Raw genomic sequence first — 25740 nt, 5'->3', positions numbered from 1 at the left:
TTTTGCGTTTTGTCGTTACGTTTGTTTCGTCTCATCCTCGACAAATTTTGCTCGTCCTCGGCAAAAAGTTTGAAGCGATACGCGGTATCTTTGTGAAAGCAGGAAACGTTTGGCCGCTTATCTCGCGGTATCTGGACATCGCGGCAGGTGAAGCATTTAAATAATATATCGAACAGGTGAAATAACAGCTGTTCGTCCGCCCCTCCACGTGAACAACTTTGTAGATGCCGCGAGAACTCTCCTCCTTTTTCTTTTTCTCCCTCTCTCTCTCTGTCTTTTTTTCATCAAAATTCGCCATCCACCTTTCAATTTCCTCCAGTCCTTTCCACTCCTCCCAATTCTTTTCGAATTAATCTCCCCCCGAGCTAGGATTCTAAAGCAGAGTTAAAATTCCCTCTGAACTCCTAAACCACGTTATATTATCGTTACATCATTGTTCATGACTCGGTTCACGTTCAATTTCACGAAATTCTCTCTCCTTCCGATCTCCTCGAGTTTTTTGGAAATCCGATACGGATTAAATTTTTCCCCCGAATCCTTCCGAAAATTGCTCAAAATGCAGAATGGAATTCGTTCATCCGCCGAGGAACTGATCCTCGAACGATTGACCCGAATTTCCTCGTCATTCACAGCCGAATCCGAGACGGCGGTTTGTCGCGGCCGACGATCCGATCGACGATCCGTCTCTCCGTGGTCAAACGGCGGTGGTTGTCTCGACATCGGTTCTGCGGGAAACCTTCTGGGCGACGGGGAGGGAGGGGGAGGGAGAGTGTTCGCGAAGGAAGGAGAAAGAGGAGAAGAGGCCGAGAATCGGATAGATATGCGGCCGATGAGGGAGAGGGAGAAGGGGAAAGGAGAGGGGACGTTGGGCGGGAGGAAGGGAACGGAGCGAAAGAGGAAAAGAGGGGATGGAGAGAGAGAGAGAGAGAGAGAGAGAGAAGCTCGTCTCGAAAGGGGAACGCAGAGGGTAGAACGCGGAGTTGGAAGTGGGGAGAGCTCGCGAGTTTGGAGGGCGAGAAGGGAGCTGGAAAGGGAGGGGAGGGAAGGCAGCTGCAAGCACGGAGTAGCGTGGCCTTTGGTGCGAGGGAGAGAGAGAGTGCGGTGGGTAGAGGAGGACGGGAGCAGTGTCATGGAGGCCAGTGTCTGGCTGGTGGCTGTCCGTCGACCTGCTCCCTTGCTTCGTTACCTGACAGCGCTCCTCAGTGTTTCCAAAGCCGCGTCCACCGATGGGTCGAGCCGCGATCCTCTAGTGAGCTCCTCAAGCTCGCCACGCTCGGATCCCACCACCACATCGCCGATAAGAAGTGGAACCGAATCCGGGATCCGGTTGATCGTCCGCGGAATCCATCCCGACGTGTCCTGGCCAATCGGAAACGGAAGCTGTGCGTGTCGCGAGTACACGGTTTCCGAAGGGAAACGGCGGGTGAACGAAGAAGAACGATATATATATATATATATATATAGAGAGAGAGAGAGAGAGAGAGAAGGCAAGAGAGAAGAGGAGCGGAGTGTAAGAGGGAGATAGAAAGAGAGAAAGAGGGAGGAAAGTGACACGTTACGATACGATCGATCCAACGACCAAAGTTATAACGTGCGTTTAAAACGAACACGGGTCCGAAAACGCGATCGGGACAATGTGCTCGTGACAAGAGGGAGCGCTCTTTTCTCTTTCTCTCTCTCGTTCGTCACAGCCGAGCCGTTTTAAGTTTCTCGTGCACGTTCATCGGTGAAAGAAAGAAAGCTAACTAGATTCTTTCTCTTTCGACGACGACGACGACGAGGACGACGAGTGGCAAGCGAAGGAAGAATAGGAAGAGGAAGAAAAAGAAGAAGAAAAAGAAGAAGAAGAAGAAGAGAAGAGGAAAGAGAAGGAGAAGGAGGAGGAGGAGGAGGAGGAACGCGCAACATCGAGCGAAGAAAGATACACCCGAGGAGCCCGAGGAGGAAACGGATAAAACGTGGGCGTTGAGTGATTGTTGTCGGTGCTAGTTTCCATTGGGAGTCATGAGAGATACCAGCGATATGATGTCGGAGGACTCCTTGTCCGAGGTACGTAATAGATGATAAAGTCGGTCTCGTTTCCCTTGCTGTTTCATTTCTTCGCTCCAGATCCATTATCCAACATTTGATCGCGACACGAAAGGAGAATTCCCTGTCGATTTCCTTTCGAGAAGAATCAAAACTTTAGAAGACAATTTAGAAATGAAAATCGGTAGAGAAATGATGGAAAAATCGTTTGCGCCAGAGCCACGATTTAGAAACACCTTGTGCACCGTGTATAGTGGCCCGTTTATAGGGGTCCCGGAAAGGAAACGCGTCCCACCTCGGTCTCCCGGCTTTCGTTTCCACCGGTGCTTATCGTTATATTTTAACGCCTCATCCTGTAAACTTTGACAATGCTCGTTGCATTTTACGCTTGCAAAAAATTTCTCTTCTTTTCGTATTCTTTTTTTATTTCTCTCGATTTCGAATTTCATCGATATACATTTGACTAAATTGTAATTCAAAGGAATTTTTATCTATACTCGCATTCGACGCGTTTGACGTCGGATTTGACGCATTTTTCGCGTCGCGAAAATTAAGATACGATTAAATTTTCCACGTATACAAGGAAAGGGGATCACGAATCCAATACCACTATCGGTTCTCTCGGTATCTTCCTCACCGGTACGTATGTAAATTTGCATTCGTTTCATGTTCAAGATACTCGTCCCCGTTTTCTATAGGTTCCCTTATATACGTGCATTTTATTCGACTCTTTGGCCGGGCTCCTTTTACCCACGGGGGAATAGAATTTGCTCTCAATTTTCTCGACTCTACTTTATCGAAGATGGAACAAATTTTCTCTTCAACCCGGATTGCACGAGATATCTCGCGATTCCGCGGAAAAATAGAGGGAACTCTTCCCTCCTTCGCGGAGTGCGCCGTTAATTTCTTTAAGCTCGAAAAAAAAGGATTCAGTTTTAAAAGATGACGGTATATTTAAAGCTCGCCACTAATTAAGAAGTTCAACGTTGCGAGGACTCGTTCTCGGGGGAAAACAAGAAAGCTTTGGATCGATTAAAAAATGTCTAACGTTGCGGTAAACAGCTATCCTTCGGTTCAAACCGGAAGAAAACTCGATCTTCGAGTAAAAGGAAAAAGTCTGGACGCGAATGTACGTATAATTTTCTTCGTAGAATTCGTTCTTTCGAAGAGAAAAGAAAAAAAGAAAGGGAAGAGAGATCAAGGATTAATGTACCGAGGCTCGTAACTAAAAAAGTTGCCACTTGCATTGCAAAAGTAAAACGATAGTTTACTTTTCTATCTTGTAACACGTTTCTCCCGAAAAGTAATTTGTCAATGCTGTCTCGCGTTGCTGCTGGCTGTGACGACACGAGAAATAATTTGTTCCCTCTACCGTTTCGCCCGAGTCATTATTCATGAGCACTCGACTCCTTGCGAATAATGCAACTGTATAGAAACGGGAAAAAAGAAGAAGAAAAAAAAGGAAAACGCTTTTCGATGTGGCAGTAAATATTCCTCTAAATAAGATTCACTTTAGTAATTTTCTCTATCTCTTCAGTAATAATTTAAAAATTCTTGGATGTACCATTCCGTATATAAATCGATATAAAATGACAAGATTATACAGAAATCGATGAAATTCGATGGAGCGTTGTATTTCTTTTGAAAAACCTCTGATCGAAGAAGAAAAAAATATTGGATAGAAATTTTTCGACGAGATAGATAGATGATTAGGCACGCGAATATGGATGAAAAGAATTGCAGGGATGGAGGAAACCGATTTGAAAATTTAGATCGATGTTGATTTCTAATTGAAGAAGAGAAAAAAAGCATTTTCGCGGGCGATTGATGGATGGTTGGAAAGGATCGCAGAGGAAACCAGGAAGCGATAAAATTCGGATCAGAAGGAGGCGTTCATCGCGGGGTTCTAAATGAAAACGAAGAGAAGGAGAGGGGAGAAGAAAGCGTTTTCGAGCCGCTAGCTTGGCGGAATCCTTCCGTCGAGGGAAGAAAACGCATTTGTTCCATAAATAGAACGTTAACAGGTTATAATGCCGGTGCATCGATCGTGAACGCCGAAAGGAAATGTCGGTCGACGTGTATCGAGCTTGCTTGCCGCTAATTAAAACGTTAATGGTACTCGCCGCATACCAATTAAAGTCGATGCATTCCTGTCCACTGTATTAACAGTAATTTCGTGCGTTTAATAATCGTCCTGCGCCCGAAGCGGTATCTTCTCTCTCTCTGAAAGAAACTATCTCATTTTCCCTCGAATCCTCGTGCGCTTTGATTGTTGGAAAGGGACGCGTCTGGCCCAACGTTCCCAAAACGTTGAAAAGACTTTTGACGACGAAGCTCGTTACTCGGAAATTTTAATTAAAATCAAATGGAAATCGCAACGGATTACAGCAGTTGGGATTGTTAAATAATTGCTTTCTCCAACGTACTGTTCCAATGATCGTCGTTTCCACAACGAGGATGAAGGAGAACATCGTCGATTCAGTGGATAAAATTTCCATCGCGATTGTACGACGATCGTTGAACAGGAAAGGACGCGGTGATCGTAATCCTTTTGCAATTATTCGAGGAAACGCGAGAAATTAAGCGAAACTACGCAACGATTCGGTGTCGACCCCTTCTTTATTTCGAATTTGTGAATTTTTTTTTTTTCGATCCAAACTCTCGAGATAATTTTCGCTCTCGTCCCCCTTGCTGTTGTTGTATTTTGTCGAAAGAAGACGTCTCCGCTGAATTAATGCCGGGATTATCCTATCCTCGCTTAATGCTCGTTTCGCACGAAACAATTGCGCTCGGTTAAATTACACGGGGGAGGGGGGAAAATGACGAGGAAATTTAAATCCCAGAGAGCGATGATATTCTTTCCTTCCCCACCTGATCTTTGGATTACCTCGAGCAACAGCAGCGATACCAGGGTCGCGCTAATTAAAATCTCATTTCGCCTGGAAACGTTCAACCGCATCCAATCTCCTCCAAACTCTGTCGAAGCAGGAAGAAGAAGAAGAAGAAGAAGAAGAAAAAAGAAAAAAGAAAAAAGCGTATTCGTTCAGCAATTTCCAACGAGACCTTTTCATCTGGAATTTTATCTGTATCGAGGCACGAACGAGCGAGTCAAAGGAGGGAAAAACATTTTCCTCTGCCATTTTTGCGTTCTGGTGGGAACAGAGGAGAGGGGGGTACAAAGGAGGGGAAAAAGCGCGTTGCAATTACACGATTTCAGCATCGCGCCGGGATCTCGATAAGGTATAAAGCACGATTACACGGAGGCTGGGCGGCGCATAAGTTCTCGCTACCGGCAGATATTACTTTCCACCGCGTATCCCGCCCTTTCGACTCCTTCCTTCCGCCCAGATACATACGTATACATTGCACGTATCGGGAGTTCTCTGCTCGGATTTTCCACGTAGTTGAAAAGTTTAATGTACGAAATTATTCGCAATTACACGCTTTTCTCGATCGATTCGAATTTTGCCCTCCCTACCAACATCGACCCCCGAAAATTCTCCGAACGCGATCGCATCTGATCTCTCTTCGGCAGCGTTCTTCCTTCGAGAATCGATTCGAATCGAATCGCGAAAGAAAAATAAAGAAGAGAGAGAGAAAGAGAGAGAGAGAAGAAAGAAAATTGGAGAGATAATTTTCAAGTCAAGAAATTCCTCTGAAATCGATCGCAAAGATTGGAATAACCTGATCGCAAGAAGCCTCGGTTGAAATATTCCCTTCCGTATCGAAATCGTTACCGGTTTTTCGTTCCTCGCGATTCGTTGTCGCGAAATCTAAATTTCAAATAGAATCTTATTTCGCTACCGAAAACTTTTCCCATCTTTCTTCTCTTTCTTTTATTTCTTTTACACAGAGACAGAATCGTATTCCTTTGAATTTTTTCCCTCTTTTTCATCACGGGAATTATCCCGTGAATCCAAGCTTATCTTTTAATTCCATTTCTCATTTTTTAAATACAAAAGAAAGAAAAACACACACACACACAGATATACACACAGATACGCGCTATCTCGAAACGGAATCACGTAGAGCGAACAAATTTTCCCTTTTATAATTTAATAACCAACGCGAAACACGTTCTCAATTTTAAAACGTATAATTTACCATTGCCTGCGTATAATATCCACTCGTGTAGACATTTAATCAAAATTATACAAAGTTGAACGTTAAACAACTCGCGCTCTCTTTAAATTTTAATCCGGAGCAAACGAAATATCCACTTGATCAGCTTACTGTCACCACTTTGTCCCCGATGCGATAAAAACCGCCATCCCCCTCCCTCCCTCCCTCCTATCTCTCCTTTTTATCTTCCCTCCTCTTTTTTCCTTTAAATTATCCTCGCACAAAGCCCGGCTATTTGTCCAATGGATTTCTCCCTCTCCCTCTTTTTTTCCCCCTCTTTCACCACCCCCTTTCACCCTCTCTCGCATATATCCAAGCTTCCTCTCTTAACGTCGAGAGAGTGCATTTATTCGAGATACAACAACGATTCTGTTAAGCGTCCCGTTTTATCGGTTCTCGGTGTAAAATCGATTTATAACATGCAAAACGCGGATGGGCCCGTATCATATTTACGATACGCCAATATATATATATATCGTTTACGAGCGCGTTTTGTTCGCTCTCACACGACCACCTTGCACATCCGTGCTCGCGCAAGAGTATCGATATTCGATATCGGTCCGCGGGACGATAACTGCGTTTCAATAAAACGAGCGCCGCATAAAAATGTTGTAAGCGAATTAATACCGCTATACGGGACCTCGTTTTCGACCCCCTTTATTTCCATCGATTAGCCGATTATCGGCTCCCCCGTTTCCCGCCGGCGAGAGCATCGCGCGCGTCTCTGTATTCGCCTTCGATTTTTACACGCCGCGTGCTTTATCGTTTCACGGGAATTTCCGATCAATTTTCCATCGCCAAATCCTCCCTTTAATTTTTGCGTTTTTGCCCGTTTCCTTCGTAATAAGACAAATGATTTGTAATTTATAATTTATCGACGACAGGCAAGCTTGATCGTAATTTATTCATATATCTCGATTTATCTTTGTTTCGGAACGCGGTGGAAAAATCTTTGAAAATGGAAATTAATTATCAAGGTATTTTATTATCGAAGATAAGAAAGTGTAAAGGGAGATCTGGAAAAATTGATATTTTTTCTTTCTTTTTCGTTAAATTTGATTTTTAAAGAGACATTTATTTTTGGGATGATATCCTCGTCGATCTCGTTCGATCGGTTCCTCGATTGTTATTATCCTCGTTCTCCTTCTTGCCTCCCCGCAATTCTTTTAATTACCATTCACGCGGCGCACATTATGGGAGCAAAGAGGAGGAGAATAAAATTCGATAGTTCAACAGGAAAGGAAATACAGTGGTCGTCGATAGGATCGTTTATTGTATCATGTCAATATTTTACCACCCCCTTTTTCCGGGGTTGTCGTTCCGCTACCTTGCAGGCAAAAATATCGGTTTTCGATAGCAGACAGTGCACCGACCTGGCCACCATTCCAGTTGCAAGAATTAAACGATACACGTAGCTCTCGCGTGAATAAAAAAACGAGACGAGACGCTCATTAACGATCCCTCCCTTTCGATAATCCATTAACCTTTCCAATCAAATTTTCCGTCCATTCCGTATTTATCGCGCATTTTCCATGTACTCGTCATTTGGAAAAAAAAAGAAAAGGAAGAAAAATTAGGCAATTTCGAAACTCTGCGAATAAAAATCGAAACGGGACGCGTACTCGCTCATTAACGATCTCCGTCCACTTTTCGACGATCCATTAGCCTCTCCATCCAATCTTTATCGCGGATTTTCCATTTATCTATCATTTGGAAAAAAAACGCTAGGCAATTTTGAAACTCGTGCATCTTGGAATAATCAAATTTTCCATCGAACGTATTTATCGTGGATTTTTCGTTTATTTATTATTTATAAAAAGAACCAGGCAATTTCGAAGCTCGTGCTCCTTTGAATAATCAAATTTTCCATCGAACGTATTTATCGTGGATTTTTCGTTTATTTATTAATCAAATTCATTATTTATAATCAAATTTTCGAGTGTATTTATCGTGGATTTTCCATTTACTTATCATTTATAAAAAAAAGAGCTCGCGCATCTTTGAACAATCAAATTTTCGAACGTATTTATCGTGAATTTTCCATTTATTTATTATTTATGAAAAAAAAACTAGGCAATTTCGAAGCTCGTGCACCTTTGAATAATCAAATTTTCGAGTGTATTTATCGTGGATTTTCCATTTATTTATCATTTATAAAAGAACAATTTCAGAGCTCGTGTAGCTTTGAATAATCAAATTTTCCATCGGACGTATTTATCGTGGATTTTCCATTTATTTGTCATTTATAAAAAAAAAAAAAAAGACTAAACAATATTGTTCGGGCAGCTTTGAATAATCAAATTTCCCATCGAACGTATTTATCGCGGATTTATCCAACTAAATTTATGAAGAAACGAGCAATTTCGAGCAAAAAACACTCGTTAACGAATCCTGGCGAATGAAATTTTCCCTCGAACCATGGTATTTACTTATACCTATCTATCTATATCTATCGAGGAAGGAAAAAGTTGGGCAATTTCGCCACGGATTACCGTATCATCCGAGTTAATTTCGTTCTAATTTATATTAATGCTCGCCGAGTGGACGACCGGTTATTAAAATTCCTTTGTATTTGCAATTTAGATCGATGGTGGAGAGAGAGGGGTTAGCGGGCGGAAGTAATTTGCGCGAGCATTTTATGGACCGAATTAGTCCCCGTTTATCGGCCATTTACGCGCGTTTAAAATTGATAAGCCTGTTCGAGGGATTGGTTAGATAGGTCATAACGAGGCTAATTTCTGATTGAACTGTGTTTCAACTGTGATAAATTAACCTGTGTTTTTCAACGTATATATATATATATATTCGATATGAATGAAAATGAGATGAAAATTAAACGAAATTTCTTCGATGGAAAAAGAAAAAAATCGATCAAACTTCATTTAAATCACGAAGATTGACCAACTCGACCCGTTGTTTATTCAAGGGAGAAGAGATTAATGAGATGTAATCCACGTAATCGAAGGAAAAAGAAAAAACAAGAAAAAGAAGAAGAAGAAGAGAAAAGAAAGGAGAGAAGGGGAGAGAAGTGGTGTGCAACAGCTTGTTAACGTATTAGCTTTTTCAACACGCTAATCCATCTTTTCGCGCGTTCATTTTCTACCTCGTTACAAACTTTTATTTAACGAGCGAGCGGTTTGCTACGCTTCCCGTGTTGTCCGCTTTCATCGCTGCAAACTCTCGCGCTTTATATAACCCACCCTTTTCACCCTTCCTCCCTCGAAAAGAAACAATCGAGCAACCAACAATCGATCCACGCCATCTTCCTTCCTTACTTCCCTTACTCGCCGATTTTTCTTCTCGATTTTTTCCTCCTTTGCCCGATTTTTTCGTTCCAAACGAGCCACCACAATTACACGCCTTACGTTATTTAAATCTGGTTTAAATAAAGCAGGATAAAGCGGAGACAAACGGAGTTGCAAAAGTTGGAGGAGGGGATTTCAAGTAAAATTGAATCTCAAAAGTTTTCTTTCCCAGCTTCTCCGGCCACGGTTTATCTTTACGTTTCGACCGTATTTTTCGTCGTAAAAATACGGTGTGGGAGGGGAGGGCAAATTGTTCTTTCGTCCGTGGAAAGTAGATGGAAATTTATGTCCTCGAGGATTGAACGTGGCGCGTTGTTACGATTCTTAAAACAGTTTCAAATAGAGTTCACCGCCCTCGAAATTCCCCTCCTCTCCTCTCCTTTCTTGGAAAACTGCGCGTCCCTTAGAGACACCGTGGTGGCATCCTTGCCAGCATCGTGTCAAGGGCTCGATTAACCACGGAAATCTCGGCCGAAAACTGGGTCAGTTTGCGGAGGAGCTTTATTTACCCTCGCGAATCAATATCCCGCGGATGCGCTATTAATCTTCCACAACGCTTAATCTTGCCGCAACGCTCCAAACTTCCAATTGGACGAGCATAAATTGTATTCTTGATTCGCAACGACACATTGTTGGGGAGGAAAGTTTGCGGAAGAAAGCTGAGGAAAAAAATTCTGCTCCATCTAGGTAACGAGGAGGAGGAGGAGGAGGAGGGGAAAAAAATAAATTCCAAGCAAAAGTGGACAAAAGTTTCTCCACTTTATTTCCTTTTTTCTTTAAACGTCTCGTATCTCATCCTCCGCCCCGTTTTATCGCCCGTTTATTATCCTCGTTTTCCACGATGAAAATATTCTTCCCTCTTCTCTTCCTCGAACAAAATTTTCCTTTCTCGAAAAGCTAGCTTGCACAAAGACTCGAGCTCGAAACGTAACGATTCGTATCGATCGATCCACACAGCAATAAATATTTGGCCGATCCTTTTTTAATTGCAGCGGTGCAAGTGCAAATGCAACTCGTTCCTCGCGAGATTTTTTTTTAGTTTATTTCCAAGTCGACGAAATCGCGCCCCAACGTTAGTAATAAACGTTACTATAATAAACTTCTCTAGGATTTCTCTTTCTTCCTTCATTTCTTCAAAGAATTTTTTCATTCGCGCGAAACTACTGCTTTTTCTCTTTTGTAATATTGGACCCAAAACTCGAGGATTTACACACTTCTTACTAACGATTTCTCACCGAAATTTCCTTCGATCGATTATAAAGCAAGCATCCTCCTCGACGGAGATTCCTCGGTTTTTTCACGAAACGTATGTCGAAATTTTTTTTTCTTTCTTGACGCCTTTGAACCCACGTCGTCGTTCGCGGACAGGGTGGTTACCCTTCCGTTTCGATAATTACCGCCCGAGATTATTATCGTTTCCCCTCGGCCGAGCAGAAAGAGAAAACGTTCCCATGCTTTGCTCCCCCGTTTCTCTGGTCGTCGAAATAATTTCTTTCTCCCTCTTTCCTTTTTTCTTTTTTTTTATTCCAAGTCAGCCAGAAGTAAAATTGGCGAGGGATATCGGTGAGAGAAAAGTCGGTGGACGAGGGTGGTTTTCACGGTCGTTTATTTGCCGCGTTCTCTGGGTCACTGGGCGCATTTTCGCGGGCCCACGCAATAAATTTACGATTTACGGATGACCTTTACGGATGGCTGAACGAACGAAACGAGTGCAATTTCTAAGGGATGACGACTTTTAAAGATCGAATACAAATCCAAGTCCAAAGCGGAAGACTCGATCCCCGATTCGAATTACGATTAGAGCAAGTAAGCGTTTCTAAAATAATTAATAAGATAAATCATCCGTGTCATAATCGATTGTTATTTCGAAACAAACGGCTCGCCTTACTACTTAATTAATCGAGCACACGCTCTAATAAAATCTCGCCATAAAATTTGTCGATAAATTTCGCTGGTGATGAATTATCGGCGATAACGAAAGTACAAAATTTAATCAAGATTAATCACCATCTACTCGTCTACTGGCGATAATTTCGAAACAAAGCTCACTCCACCGAATTGATCACGAATCAAATCGAATCGTCATATCGTTCGATTTGCTCAATTCACTTCCAACTCTTCCTTTCTTTTTCTTCAAAAAACATCCAGCATCGATTTACCATTCTTACTGGATTTTGTTCACGTCCTCCCTTTTTAATCCCCTCTTTATTAACGGTGATCAGCTATTAAGGGATTGGCGGAACCGTGATTCGGCAGGTCGATTTTATGGGAAATCGAGGGCAGATTGAATCGGTTTCCGCCACCGAGTCCACGCCGTGCAATTTTATCGTAAATAAAGAGGAGAGAGAGAGGGAGAGAGTCGGTGTAACGACGGATTACAATGTATATTACGTTAATGACGACCCTCGACGCGTTTCAATTTTTCAAAATTGATCATGGGAGGAGATGCTCGGTTAATACGGACGTCTTCTTTCCAACTTTTCTCCTTGATAACGAGTACGTATATTTATCTCGATTTCCCTCGGCGTGCTTTCTCGATTACAATATACGGGACGGATACTCGTCATTTAATAAGAACAAACGTCTTATCAACGTCCCTTATCAACGAAAACTCCGTTTAAACTCAACCGAGGTTAAATTAATAATCGAGGTATGGATCGATTTGAACCCTTATTTTAATCCTGTCTTCGAATCGAGAACAATCGAATGTTTTCGAGAGAGAGAAAAATGAAAGAAGAGGAAGAAGAAGAAGAAGAAGAAGCAAGAAACGATGAAAAGAGTCACGTTTTGGTTTCAGGACACGATGATGGACTGCGAGGGTGACGCAGGAGGGTTGGACGAGCTGGTCGACCTCGCGACCGACGTCGCGGATTCATCCCCGACGATTCGAGGTAATTAAACTTTCATTCTTCGTTTCCCTCCTCTTCCTTTCCCTCCTCCTTCTCCCCATGGAAGGGCGAGCAGGATGTTTTCGTTCAAAGAGGGCGCGCGATTAGGGGCACCACTCGAATCCCGAAATGTTGGGGGCACGATCGGTTAGCAACAATCGGGTTAATTAAAAACTAGGGTCGAACGGATAATCTTTCTCGGGACGAGAATTTCCCCCCTTCTCCAATGCTTATTTCCTTCTTTCTTCCCCTCCCCTCCTGGTGAGATAGAATAATCACGACGCAAGTTTGGTCTCGTTTCCAGTTCCTCTCTTTTCTCGATGATATAATATCATTATCCCTGCACGCATTCATAAAGCGCGCAAACAAGTTTCTTGCAATTCAAATTGCTCCTTGGAATACCCTCGTTTCCATTTCTATTCCTAACTACCCCCTTGTTTTACACTACTCCCCTCTCCTCTCGTCCCTCCGCGGTGGAAACCGGTGTGCATTGCCGCACTTTATTTGCTCGTTAATTAAATTGTCGGGGGAGGGGGAGAGGTATTAAGAGAGAGAGAGAGAGAGGGAGGGAGGGAGAGAATAGGTTGGCGGTGTAACGAGGCGGAATAACGGCGGGATGGGTGGGCGGTGGGCGCTCGAGGGCGCAGGAAGGGGTGGCTCTCGAAAATTGTTAAGCTAAATAAACGTTCAGCTGCGGGGAAAATTGGCAGAAATGCAATTACTGCCCCTCCCCTCCCCTCGAACTTGCACAAAGGGGGAATATTTTCCCCCTAATATCCCCGAGACAGAATAATTATTTACAGCCGCAAGAAAACTCTTTGTCACGGCGTTTCACTTCGTTGCCTCTGCCTCCTCTCCGCCCCCTCCCCCCAGCTTTGTAAAACGCATCGTTAAAAACGCGTTTTCTTCCCCTTTCCTCCCTCCTCGCGTCTCCTCTCCGTTTCTCTGACACTGACCCTCTCTCTACCTTTGTCTCCCTCTCTATGTCGCAAAAATGTGACAGTTATGAAATTACATCCTCCTCGTTGATCGAGGGATAAAAGAGCGACGAATCAAATATTTTTCAAAGGATTCTCGAGATAAAAGAAAGACAGAGAGAGAGAGAAAGAAGGAAAAGGGAATTCTCCAAATTAGAAACTACGCGGAATACCAGTTTTTCGCTCTTCCGTCGGAGAGGTAGAGAGGAAAAAAGAAAGAGGGAGGGGAGGGGTGAGAAAGAAGGAAGGTTCAAAGGAATCCTGGTTGGAGAAAGAACAGAAGGGACCGCGGAGAAAGCAATAACAACGAGATTGCGAAAAGAGGAGGAGGAGGGGGAGAGGGAGGCTCGCCTGCCCGATTCTCGTCTCGGTTGAACGGTCAAAGTCGAGGCCGGGAAGAGGGGGGCGGTCGCTGCAATTTCTCCTCCGCGGAGAAACAAAGATTTTTCTCGCCCGATTGTTTCGGGGAAAGCTAAGATTCTCCACCTCGGTTCAATCGTCATTCGGGACCGTTGACTTGGATTCGACCTCGGACATGTACCTCTTCCGCGATTCGTGACCTGTCCACTTACACCACGTCCGATAATGATCGGCCCTAATTACCCGCTCCTCCTCTTCTCCGCTCCTCCTCGAGCTTTCGAACGATAGCTGCTCCATTCCTTCGAGGCCCTCGGATGGTCACGCGATGGTCCACGCCGAAGAAACTCGATTCGAGAGAACCACGGTGTTTCCTCCTTTTTTGCTGCTCCTTCCCTCGAGTTGCTCTTTTTTAATTTTTTTTTTAATCCGCACGCGTCGATCGGTCGTCTTCTCGATCGATAATTTGTAAAAGGGGGTCTCTTATTTATTCCCCGATTTCTTTAATTGGCCGAAACGGTCATCACTTTTATCTCTCTCCCCCGGACGATCCTGTTGGCCGGTTTTATCGTCGAAGGAAAGGAAAAAAGGAAGGAAAACGTTTGTAATTTATCGATACCCAAACGTTTCGAACGGTCGCAATCTCGTCAAGAAACGGATATTAAGAGACTCGCACGCTGGTGTACAAGATCATTATAAACGAGCTTTTACGACGAATCGCGATCGAATTTATTCGAAATTTCGACCCGAGGCGTTGCTCGAGACGAACTTTATTGTGTTGCTTCAACGACGTAGAACGTCGACTTCTTTGTCGAAGAAAGGGAGGAGAGGGAAGGGGAGGGGGATAATCGAGTTTCCCCGGGAATATGGGAAAATTTGTTGCTTTCCACACGAGAAACTCACGCGGGCTGGAAACATTTCTCGATCCTTTTCCACGTTGCGCTTCCACGTACCTGCCTCCTCCTCCTAGGAGGATGCGCGTAAAAATCCAAGGGAATTTTTATTCTTCTCCTCCTCCCTTCTTCCAACTTGCCTGGGAATTTCAACGATCCTTCTTCTCCACGACCTAATTTTTGTCTACTATCGCTTCGATTTTCATAGCGATAACCATGATGGTAATGATAATTTGGGAAAAAGGATTAATCTCATGTTCGAAGAGAGTTCCATCTCCGAGCGAGGATCTCCAACGAGCTTTTTCCCATGGGTCGTGGATTTGCCTGCAAAATTTAATACCCGATGTTACCTTGCTTATAATAATCGTGGCAAACGATTATTATAAACGAACGGCCACCAATTATAACAGCTATAAATGCTGTTCGAGCATTTTAATAAGTGATCGTTTCGAGTAATTTTTATTTTTAACCGGTTTTAATTGCCGAGTCACTTTTTCAACGGGTTTAATGGCCAATAACTGGCAACTTGGGGGGTGGGAGGGGGAGAACAAGATCGGGATAACTGTTTCCAAAAGTCCATTCGTAAGATTCGTTGAGCGTCCCGTTTGTAATTAATCATCGAAAAGCGGCGGGTATTGGCACGAAAAAAGTTCCCTTTTCGAGATATGAATTTTACGTGCTGATAAGGTGCTCTTACAAACTCGTTTCAATCCTCCGCGAAGAATTCCGGCAGGTTGGCGATAGTCGAATTCAGATCGAATTCATCCCCTTATCTATAAATTTCGTTTCGTTTCCTTCTCTTCTCCTCTTCCTGGGGAAAGAATAATCTCTTTTTTTCCCGATCGAAATCTATAACGAGGCGAGGAAGGTTTTTACTCACCTCTTTTTGGGCAGGAGTTTGAATTTGTCCCATTGATCGCCTTAACGTAACGTGACGTTCGATGGACATTGTCGAGGGGTGGGAGGATGTCGTAAATCGGCGGAGGACTTTATTCTTCCCGATCATCCTCTCCGATTCTTTTTTAAGTGGATCTCACGAAACTTTTATAGTTTGCTCTTCTTTCGAGTTTATCGAGTTTATATTTCTGTCCACATTTTTCCTTTTTAATTTTCGGCCATTTCGTTATAACGTCTCGAGTATCAAAGATTGTTGGCGAATTGTCGTTTGAGACGATGGGCAAAATTTAATAGCCCAAGTCACGAATAAAGTTTACTTCAACTCATCGTTCGAAATAATCGTAGGTTGCCAAACGGATCGATTATGATAGCTGCGAATAAATTCAAGCATTTTAATAAGTAATCACTTAAAATAACTTTATTCGAAATTTTTAGTCACTTAGCTTCCAAGCTTAATAGCTAATTCTTGCCATGAGACGCAGAGAGTGATGGGCAAAATTTAATAGTTGAAGTTACGAATAAAATTACTTCGATAATTTATTGCTCGAGACGTAATGAGAATAGATTGCCAAATTCATTAATAAATAATTACCAGTTAACTTAAAGTGAGATTATTCGAAATTTTTGACTTTTACTTCTTTAATTATATTCAATTCTGCCACGAGACGTGGAAAGTGATAATCGAAGAATAAAATTACTTCGATAATTTATTGTATAATTATAATAGCCGCGAGTGAATTCAAATTGATAATTATTCAACTAATTAACTTAATAAAGTAACTTTGTTCGAAATTTTTGACTTTTACTTCTTCGATCTTGGGTTGTAATTCTGCCGTGGGTTACCCGACCGCACGGTTCACCCTTCGTGGAGACCTTTAAATCGTTGACTAACCTAACCCAATCCATCCTCTCCTCGTCCTGGAGGAGACCATAGAAGCGAGAGACATTTAAATCTGGCTATCCCTGTGGGAACGTCCGGCGTCCACGTCCCGGGAGGAGGGAAAAAACAATGAACTCGTTCGTGTGCGACTGGTCCAGACGTTCCGTTCCGGCGTTTCGATGGGATAAAAAGAGAGGGGAGGAAGAAGAAGAAGAAGAAGGAAGGAAGAGAGCAGGCGACGCACGTTCAAAAAAGAGAGAAAAAAAGAAAAAGAAAGGAAAGGAAAAAGGGAGCGCGATCTATCGAGAAAAAAATCTCGTGAGATCAGATTCGTGATCCGGTTTCATATAGCGACTCCTATAAATTATAATTTCCTTTTCAATTTATGCGAGACGAGATTTATTAAACTCGTTCCTCGCTCCGTGAACTTTTATGGAGAGAGAGAGAGAGATTACGAAGATTTATCTTCGATCGATCTTCCTCGGATTTCACCGCTCCTTTCGAGGATATTCCCTTCATCCATTCAACCGCTGTTTTATCAGAACCGGCATCCCCGTGGAAAACACGCGCAAACACCATTTCCACCTAAATACGCGCAAATTCTGTTTTCCAGAGTACCCGGACACAACGTTGTTACATAATTCATAACGGAGCAGCAGACTTTCCACCCTCTCCAGAGAAACTAATAGCTCCCCAAAACTCGTTTAATCTCCTTTAATCCAACCGTGTTACACACCTCCACACGTATCTTCCCTCTTCTTAATTCAACGCATCCTCCATTATCCCCATATATTCCTTCTCCACGAAACGAAACCGACCGCCTGTATTTCCTTCAAATATCCCCTCCATCTCCGTAATTGAGACGAACCGTGGGAGAGAAAAAGTCTCTCTCCCCCTTCCCTTTTAACTTTAAAATCTTGATATCGCGTCGAACCACCCCTTTTGAAGAAACAATCTCCTCCTCCAATCCGTCCAAACTAATTACGACCCGATCTCGCATCCTCGGTTCAAGAGATCGTTCGATCGAAGGCCACGGTTCCCACCGGGAACAGGACGAACTGACCCTCCACCAGCATCGGGCTTTCTCGAGAAAAGGTGTAAAGGTTGGGCAGGGGTGCTTGGAGAGGGGTGGGTCGGGGAGAAGGGAGAGGATCGTGCGAAATTCGATGATCCGCGGGAAGAAAGGAGGGAGGCGACAGGTAGTTCCCATGGGAGGGCGATGGCGCAGGGTTCCCACAGGAGGAACCTGGCCCAATTCGGTCATTTCTTATCCTGAAAACATTCTCTCCAATCCTTCATCATTATTATTCTCTTTCCTCTCCGTTCTTCCGTAATTCCAAGTATCCCCTGGATCGGAAGAGGTCGAGTTTCGAATTGCTTGGAATGGGAGTCGTTGGAAGCGCGGGTGTAACGTATGCACACGCACGCACGAAATCCATTGCACCGTCTCTGCGCAGATGCCGCGGAGAGGTTGCTGACGTTGTTGGGCGTGGACGAGGAGGAGAGCGAGGAGAGCCCGGTGTCGTCGTCCTCCTCCTCGGAGGACGAGGGCGTGGAGTTGGACGGGGAGCTCGAGGACGAGGAAGAGGAACGGGTGGACGGCAGGCTGTTGCACCAGCTGGCCGCCTCTTTGGCCAACGAGTTGAAGCAATCCCGCGAGAGAGCGGCCACGACCACGGCGGCTCGTCCCGGCGACAGGGAGCCGCGTCGAATGGAGGTGATAGTGGCAGGGACGAATCGCGCGGACCACAGTTGCCTTCAGGATCGGAGCTTCAAGGGGGGGGCGGGTGATTGTCGCGACGTCGCGAGCAAATGGGGGAGGAGGCGCGATGGGGAGTGCTCGTTCGGCAAGCGGCGGCGACGGCGGCCCGTTTCCGACGAGCCCCGGCGACGGCGGCCCGACGGCCGCTCGAGGCTCGGCCAGGGGGGGGGCGAGGGTCTCGTTCGGACGGGGCAGGTACTCGCGTCGTCTTGGAGCGCCGGCTGGGATGCATGCGCCACGGAGGCCCTCAGATATCTGGTCGAGGACGAGGGATTGCCGCCTCATCATCCCACGGTGCTGGCCATGAAGGACCATCTGGAGGTGCAGAGGGAACGAGCCTTCCTTCGATACGCCGCGTAAACCAGTCGCTCTAGATTTTTATCCGAGACCAGCTACTTTTTTCTCTCGCCCCCCTCTTCCTCTCGAAACCAGGAATCCGCTCCCAGAAGGAGAGATAATCGCGATCTGGGGCGCGGTGCTTGGAAAGGGGAGCGCGTTGCCCCGTTTCGAGGTGGAAGTCGAGAAGAAGGTGTACGTAGGGGAGGGGCAACCTCTTTAGCGCTCGGTTACAGCAGCTCCCCCTGTGAATGGAAAAATAGAGAAGGGGGAGGCAATTTACGAGAAGGGAAACGATTGTTGTTACAAACGATAAAATTCCGCTTGCCTTTTCTTTGTTTCAAGAAAGACGAGAGGAGAAGGATGAAACGCTTCGTTAACCTCTACTCTCCTCCTCTACCGGGGGGGAGGATATAGAATAGACGTCCCACATTCGCTTTTCAATCATCTCGGACGTGGCGATCGTCCACCACCGGTTCGCCAGTCTTGCGCGGGGGAGGGTTATCTGTCGCGATAAAAAAGGAAAAAAAGGAGGAGAATGTAAAGAGAGGAGGAGGAGGAGAAGAGGCAGCTCTTCCTATTCGTATTAAAATGCATTCACGCCGCGTGTTTGTTGAGCAAACGACGGACGCGCTTTCACGAGAGAGGAGGACACCGGCGCTCGATTCGTCGAGCGGATTCCAAAACTTCCTCCAGGTAGTTGAGAGGAGAGCGGCCGTTGTTGCCTCTCGTTCCGGCCAACGAGAGAATATTATTACCGCGTGAGAATCAAAAGTGAACGCTCTTCCCCTCCTCCTCTCTCGTGATACTCTCCTTTTCTTTTCCTTTTTGTTTCTCCCCTTCCGTTTTTCTCCCCCCGCGCGTTAGAAAGTACGTATATCATTAAAATAGAGATTCTAAAAGTTCGAACAAATTTTTAAATTAGAGGTTAAGACGCACTTGAAAGAAGCACTGCTAACTAACCGTGTAAGCGTACGAAGAGTCGGGGATTTTCAAAATCGATTTTTCTCCATCCGTTTCTTTTTCCACGAAGAAAAAAAGGGGGAGGGGAAAAAGAAAGAAAAGAAAAGATGGATCCGTGACTCTTCTTCAGGTTCCTATCCATTGATGATGATGATGATGATGATGATACGGCAGAGGGAGGAATGAACTTAACATCCAATGGCGCGTCATTTAAGGACGTACGTCGTTTAACGTCCTCATTTTTTTTGTAATTACACCAAATTGGTTATACGTAACGAGTTTAATTTTTTTTCTTTTTTATATTCGTACAACGAGCCGCTTTTTCTTTCTTTCTTTCTTTTTTAATCATTTTTCTCTTTCCTTCGTTTCCTCTCTTTCGTATCGTAGCACGATTTAGCGTTCGTCTTTTTTATTTTTTTTTTATTTTTCATATACCCATCATTAGTATACTTACCTATAATCGTTTTTTTTTCTCTTCTAATATTCGTTATTTATTGTGTATCGCGTTATTAGGTTAAGGAAAAATTGCCCCCCTTCGATCCATTGGACGTTAGATTCGGCTCCGCGAGAAACGAATGTCAATAAACGATGTCAATACGAGGGGGAGGTTCATACGCTGGATCGATATGAACGAGAACAACGGGGGGAGGGGGTTGTGAACCCCGGTCTAACCCCCGGTTACAGAATTTCTTAATCGATTGTCGAGACGTTTTTTCAAAAAAAAAGAAAAAAAAAAGAAAAAAAGGAAAAAAAAACACTTACACAAGAGAGAGAAACCTGTAGATTATTTTATCGCGCATCATTTTTGCCTGCTCGATCCTCCTCGCGTGGGAAAAATTCGTTTTGGAGGATCGAAAAGCGAAGAGAAGAGACCGTCGCCTCGTCGGTTTTTTGAAATCAAAAAAAGAAAAAAGAAAAAAAACAAACAAAAAGAAAAAGACAAAAAAAGAAAAACTAAATATTCCTAGGGCAAACTCCTGTAGATTATTTTATCGCGTGATAAACTCGTGCGAATTGTTCGAACGTTGCATCGCATCTCGCCCCTATTAATCCTCTCGCAATTTCTCGCGTTTACCAAGTGCCTCCGTTTCAATCGCTCGTTAATCTTATCCTTAACTACAAAAATCCTCGCTACCTTTTAAATAGAGAGAGAGAGAGAACAAGAAGAAAAAAGAAACGTCTACTCTTGGAGAAAGAAAAACGCGATTATGCCGTGCAATGTTCGATTAATTCGAAAGAGGAAAAAAAAAAAAGAAGAAGATGGTATACGAGAACGGATCCAAATGTCGATGGATTTGAACGCTACTAGATAAATGTTATCGATTGTGAATCACGATTCGACGATGATCTCTAATAATCGGATCATACGGAACATGCGTCGATATTCAACGTCGACATTCGGATCGATGAACAAGCGTGATGAGAATTATACACATATATATATATATATATAGATTATAGAGCGATCTGCGAGTGATTTTGGATCGACGATCGACCTCGATCGCGAGTCACCCGCCATCTCGAATAATTTTTTCTCTCCATGCTCCACGCGCGAGACGTGGCACGCAACCTCGAGTCAGCGCTCATCAACGACTCGATCCCTTGTACATATGTATGATATCGTATCGTTTTAACTTATACACGACTACTTGTTACTTTTACAATAAATCATTGTAGATAATCATCATTGACCAGTAAATAAACGAGAGCTAAGTTAACCGATCCTCTCTTTCTTCTCCCTTCCCCCTCCTTCGAAACCCCTCTTTCTCCCGAGAAATTGAGTTTAAATCTCGGTTCGGAGACAATTTTCCAGGTGTCCACCAGGAAGCTCGGAACCTCCCCTACTTCGCTTCGAGGAGAAACGTAAACCGGAAGAGGAGGGAGGGATGGATGGATGGATGGATGGATCCTTCTGGTGGAGGAGAATCGAAAGGAGAATCGAAAGGAGAAGTCCTGGGACTGGCACGCGACCACGCGGCCGAAAAAGGATCCCGGGTTTATCGTGGCAGCTTGCCTCGGGGATCTCTACGCCAATGGGGCATCTGGTGTCGGTTCGTAGCACATGCCATGCATCTGCTCCGTCGAGCTACTTTTGTTGTCTTCGACGTTCGTTCGAAAATAAGTCTGCTGTTACCAAGGGAATCTATGCTTACTTCCCCTGTATAACCACTCGTCCTTTCAAGGATTCGGGGGTAATTAAAACCTAGTCGAAATTTCAATCGAGATCGAGTCTTCTCCCAGTTTGAGAAAAATTGTTCAAACCCTCGATTTGACCGCGTTTCGCCACTCCTTTCAGAAAGAATTCGCAACTTTCTCCATCGAAATCCGCCCAACTTTATCGTCCCAATCGGGAATCTCGGCCCTGATAACTCGTCGACTCTCCAACTCACCCGCCATTCAAGATTCACCCCTCTTCGCGTAAGAATGAAACTCGCCGTTTAATTCCTCGATTACTCTCTTCTCTAATCTCAACCCCGGAAACACGGTGCCGGGTGTTCGGTTCCTTTCTCTTTTTCTTCTTCTTTTTCTTCTTCCGGACGAAATCGTCTCGATTTTTTGGACTGGTGCGGGTCTGGCAGAGAGGGAGAGTGAGGGGGAGGGGGAGGTGGTTGGAAGGGGAGGGAACAGCTGTTCCTGGCCGAGCCGTCAGATGGTATCCCCGTGGCTCGTCAGCTGCGGGGGTGAAAATACGAGAAAGGGTTGAGGAGATTCGTTATGATCGTCCGAATTCCTTGCATCGGGTCGATTGGAAAATATCGGGACAGGGAATATTCGTGGGACCTTCGTCGTTTCTCCTTTTTTCTCTCCCTCTTTCTCTCTCTTTCTCTCGCGGTTTAAGGAACGGCAGACGCCTGCAAGCAGTGATGAGCAAAATTTATTGAAGTTATTTCGACAATTTATCGCTCGAATAATAATTGTAGTGGTTACACGAAAAGCGGATCGATTGTAGTAGCTACGAAGAGATGCTATTCATTTTAATGAGCAATTGGTCAAAGTACTCTTTCAACCTTGGGTCAATGTCCAGTTCCGTGGAACGTAGGCAGTGACGGGCAAAATTTAATTTAAATTTAAATTTCGAAATTACAAATAATATTATTTAATGTTCGAAACGTAACAATAATAATCGCGAATAAATCCAAGCGTTTTAACGAATAATTGCTCAAAATAACTTTATCCGAAATTTTCAGTCACTCTTTCAACCTTGGGTTAATATGCGATTCTGTGATGGGGAAAATTTTACGTAATTTGAATTTTGGAGTCACAAATAAAATAATAAATAATTGCTCAAATTAAAATGAATAAATTTATTCGAAATTTTTAGCTGCTCTTTCAACCTTGGGTGAATTTTGTGGAACGTAGGCAGTGATTTGATTTCATTTAAATTTTCAAGTTACAAATAAAATTATTTTAACGAATAATTGCTCAAAATAACTTTATTCGAAATTTTTACTTACTTATTCGACCTTGGGTCAATGCCCAATTCTATGAAACGTGGGCAATGACGGGCAAAATTTAATTTAATTTAATTAAATTTCGAGGTTACAAATAAAATTATTTAATGTTCGAAACACAATAATAACAATCGCGAATAAATTCACTTTATTTTAACGAATAGTTGCTCGAAATAACTTTATTCGAAATTTTTAATTCCTCTTTCAATCTTAATACCCAACCTCTGCAAGTATAATGTAAGCACGGGATTCAGGAATTTTTCTCGACCATGAATACTCGAAGTCTTTTGTCTCTTTTAAGATGCGTCCCCTGTTATTGAAACTGTCCACGGAAAATTACGGTTATTTATTCGGAGGGAAAAACACGACTACTACAGGATCTTGAAAGGCGAGGAGGAGATAGAGAGAGAGAGAGAGAGAGAGAGAGATACGTAACTCGTTAACCAAAAGATAAATCTTTATCCGTTTATTTGGGGAGGTAAGGAAGTTTGCTTTAAAGATCGAATCGCCGATCGTTTAATCCTACCTACCCCCTCGTAATACGCTAATTAAACTCTGGATTAAACCGGTTGCCAACATTCTCGTCAAGATCGATTCGATTATAAAGGTTCATCGATATCGAGGGCCTGCCTCCTTTGCCTCGTTTCGTATCGCGTTTGACGAGGCAAACTTGCCGTTAATTATTTCGACGTTCGGCTGGATAGGACGATTCGCGTATCTCTTTCGGATTTTTCCTTCTTTCCTCCTCCTCTTCTTCTTCTTTTTTTTCCCCACCCGACATCGAGGCTGGAAAGGTACCCTTTGTTCGGGGGATTTTCGACGCCTTTCAGCGGAAAAACCAGAGATCCAGAGACGAGATCGAGTCGTTGCGTTGCCGGCACGAGCCAGACCCTTATCGAACCTCGTTTCGTTTCCTCCTCCTCGACAGATGTTCCTTCGTTTTTCCAAACCCTCCTCCTCTCTCCTTCTTTTCCAAGAGGTCTCGATCAATTTTTCGGGGGCGAAAGCGTCGAGGGAGGGGAAGGAAGGAGCGCGGCGGTAACGAATGCGAAATAATCGCGCGAAACAATGGCACGAAACACGCGCGCTGCGGCGCACAAAGGTGGGCCAAGCCTCGCGGCACGGTTACCCGGCGGCAGATGTATACTTCCGGCAGCTGTGAGAGCCGTGGTGTCGTGCGCCCTTACGGCTGCACGCGCCGATTGCCTATTAAGGGATAGGCGCAGCTGGGCTGCTCGATCGTTATTTCGTAGGGGAAATCAATTTTCGATCGGTATCGATGTCCCCTCGACTCGGGTGGAAAAATCGCAAGATTCCGCTCGAATCAGAACTTGGGAATTTGATCACTCCAACTCGCGGTTGAGTTAAATTTTTTGAAGTGACTTGAGGTACGGAAGAAAAGGATAATGGAATGTACACGTGATGATGATAATTTATGCCTGCTTTTTTATAATGGGAACTTTTTTTTCTTTCTCCTTTTCTTTTTTTAATGCATCTTGCAACTCGCTGCACATGCTGGAACCATCTGTCGTTGTACTTTTCACTTTCGTCGTTGCGCCAGACTTTTATCGGCGTTTTCAAACATCTTCTTTCCCCCTTCCTTTCACGAAGGAAAATAGATTTTGGATCGAACGCCTGCGATCGATTTGGGAAAAAATCCTCGAGATGTGGAAACAAGTTCTTCCTTGGAAAAGCTACGAATTCAAGATGAGTCAATTTCGAATATCCCGCGAGATCTGTCGTCTCTGTCCAAACTGTTCCGTAATTCGAGCGATTCGTGCCACGATCTCCGACGCGGCAATTCAGCCAATTTACCGACCATTCCCCAGCCACGTTCCTTTGTCGACGGGCTGCCAGAGGAGTCTCCCTCTAACGATATACATCGTCGACGAATCGGTCAGAAAGGTTGATTCGCAGGGAGGATGGAAACGAGGAGAGAAACGAATAAAAGGATCGAGTCCAACTTTCCTCCCCCCGAGTGAAAATGAAAGAATCGAGAAATCAATCGTTTCGATCTAAACAACGCTTCGCCACGCATTGACCGCGTGGCACCGCGTATTCCCGTCCCGCTGGCTTCGAACCGAGAATAGCAATTAACGTCGATTTGTCGATAACTCGATTGCATAACTGCACTACGCTTGCATCCAAGCGCGGATCGAACGCAGTCCGATCAAAGCTTTCGATATTAACAGGCTTAATCGAACAGCCGCGTACACCGATGCCTCGAACCGTTTCGTTTACCTTACTTACTCGTTGCGCAACGCGACGACATCTCTTTCAACCAGGATTGATCATCGAAAGGCTAGGAAAAGAGGGGGGGAGGCAGTACTCGCGGGAGGGATTGGCAAAGTTTGGCAAACTTGCGCGAACGCTTGTCTCCTAATTCCGATTCCGAGGGTGAATTCGGCCTAAATTCGAGACACGTATCGGGAATTAATTACGGGCGAGGTTCGATTGTTCCACGATCAAACCGTGCAGAAATTCTACTCGATTATCCCCTTGTTATCCTCGTTCGAACAGTATTCGAACTTCGTATTCGAAGGAAGAAAACACATATAAATACCAAAGGTCTACTCTCCGCCATTATCTGAACGACAGGAGACAATTTCATTAATCAGAAGAGGCGGAAATCTGTGGAAGAATCGTGGACGCGATCGCAGCCTGCGGAAGCGAAGGAGGGTGAAAACGAAAGAGGTGGCTCCCCTTCGGCCGACTCCCCTCCCTCTCCTCCCCCCATGTGGCCGGCACATGTGAGTTCGGGGAGGGAGGGAGGGAGGTCGAGTAATCGGGAAACCAGCTGATGGCCGCCGTTTGTGTTTCGCCTTCTTCAGTTACCGTTGGACCGTTGGTGGTGGTGGTGGCGCGCTCCGCCGGATCCGC

General features: G+C 44.4%; 1 protein-coding gene across 1 annotated transcript; it reads left to right on the top strand.

Annotated features, from left to right (window-relative positions):
* The first annotated feature begins 1029 nt into the window (after positions 1 to 1029).
* On the top strand, positions 1030 to 21126 carry LOC107998606 (uncharacterized). Its single transcript, XM_062084786.1, has 3 exons — positions 1030 to 2049; positions 12253 to 12346; positions 17805 to 21126. The coding sequence occupies exons 1-3, from the start codon at positions 2005 to 2007 to the stop codon at positions 18467 to 18469; spliced, it is 804 nt and encodes a 267-aa protein (XP_061940770.1). The 5' UTR covers positions 1030 to 2004; the 3' UTR covers positions 18470 to 21126.
* Positions 21127 to 25740: the final 4614 nt, after the last annotated feature.

The sequence above is a fragment of the Apis cerana genome, linkage group LG14 (genome assembly GCF_029169275.1).
Source record: "Apis cerana isolate GH-2021 linkage group LG14, AcerK_1.0, whole genome shotgun sequence".
In the NCBI taxonomy this organism is placed as follows: domain Eukaryota; kingdom Metazoa; phylum Arthropoda; class Insecta; order Hymenoptera; family Apidae; genus Apis; species Apis cerana.
This window is presented reverse-complemented; position numbering and strand designations above follow the sequence as displayed.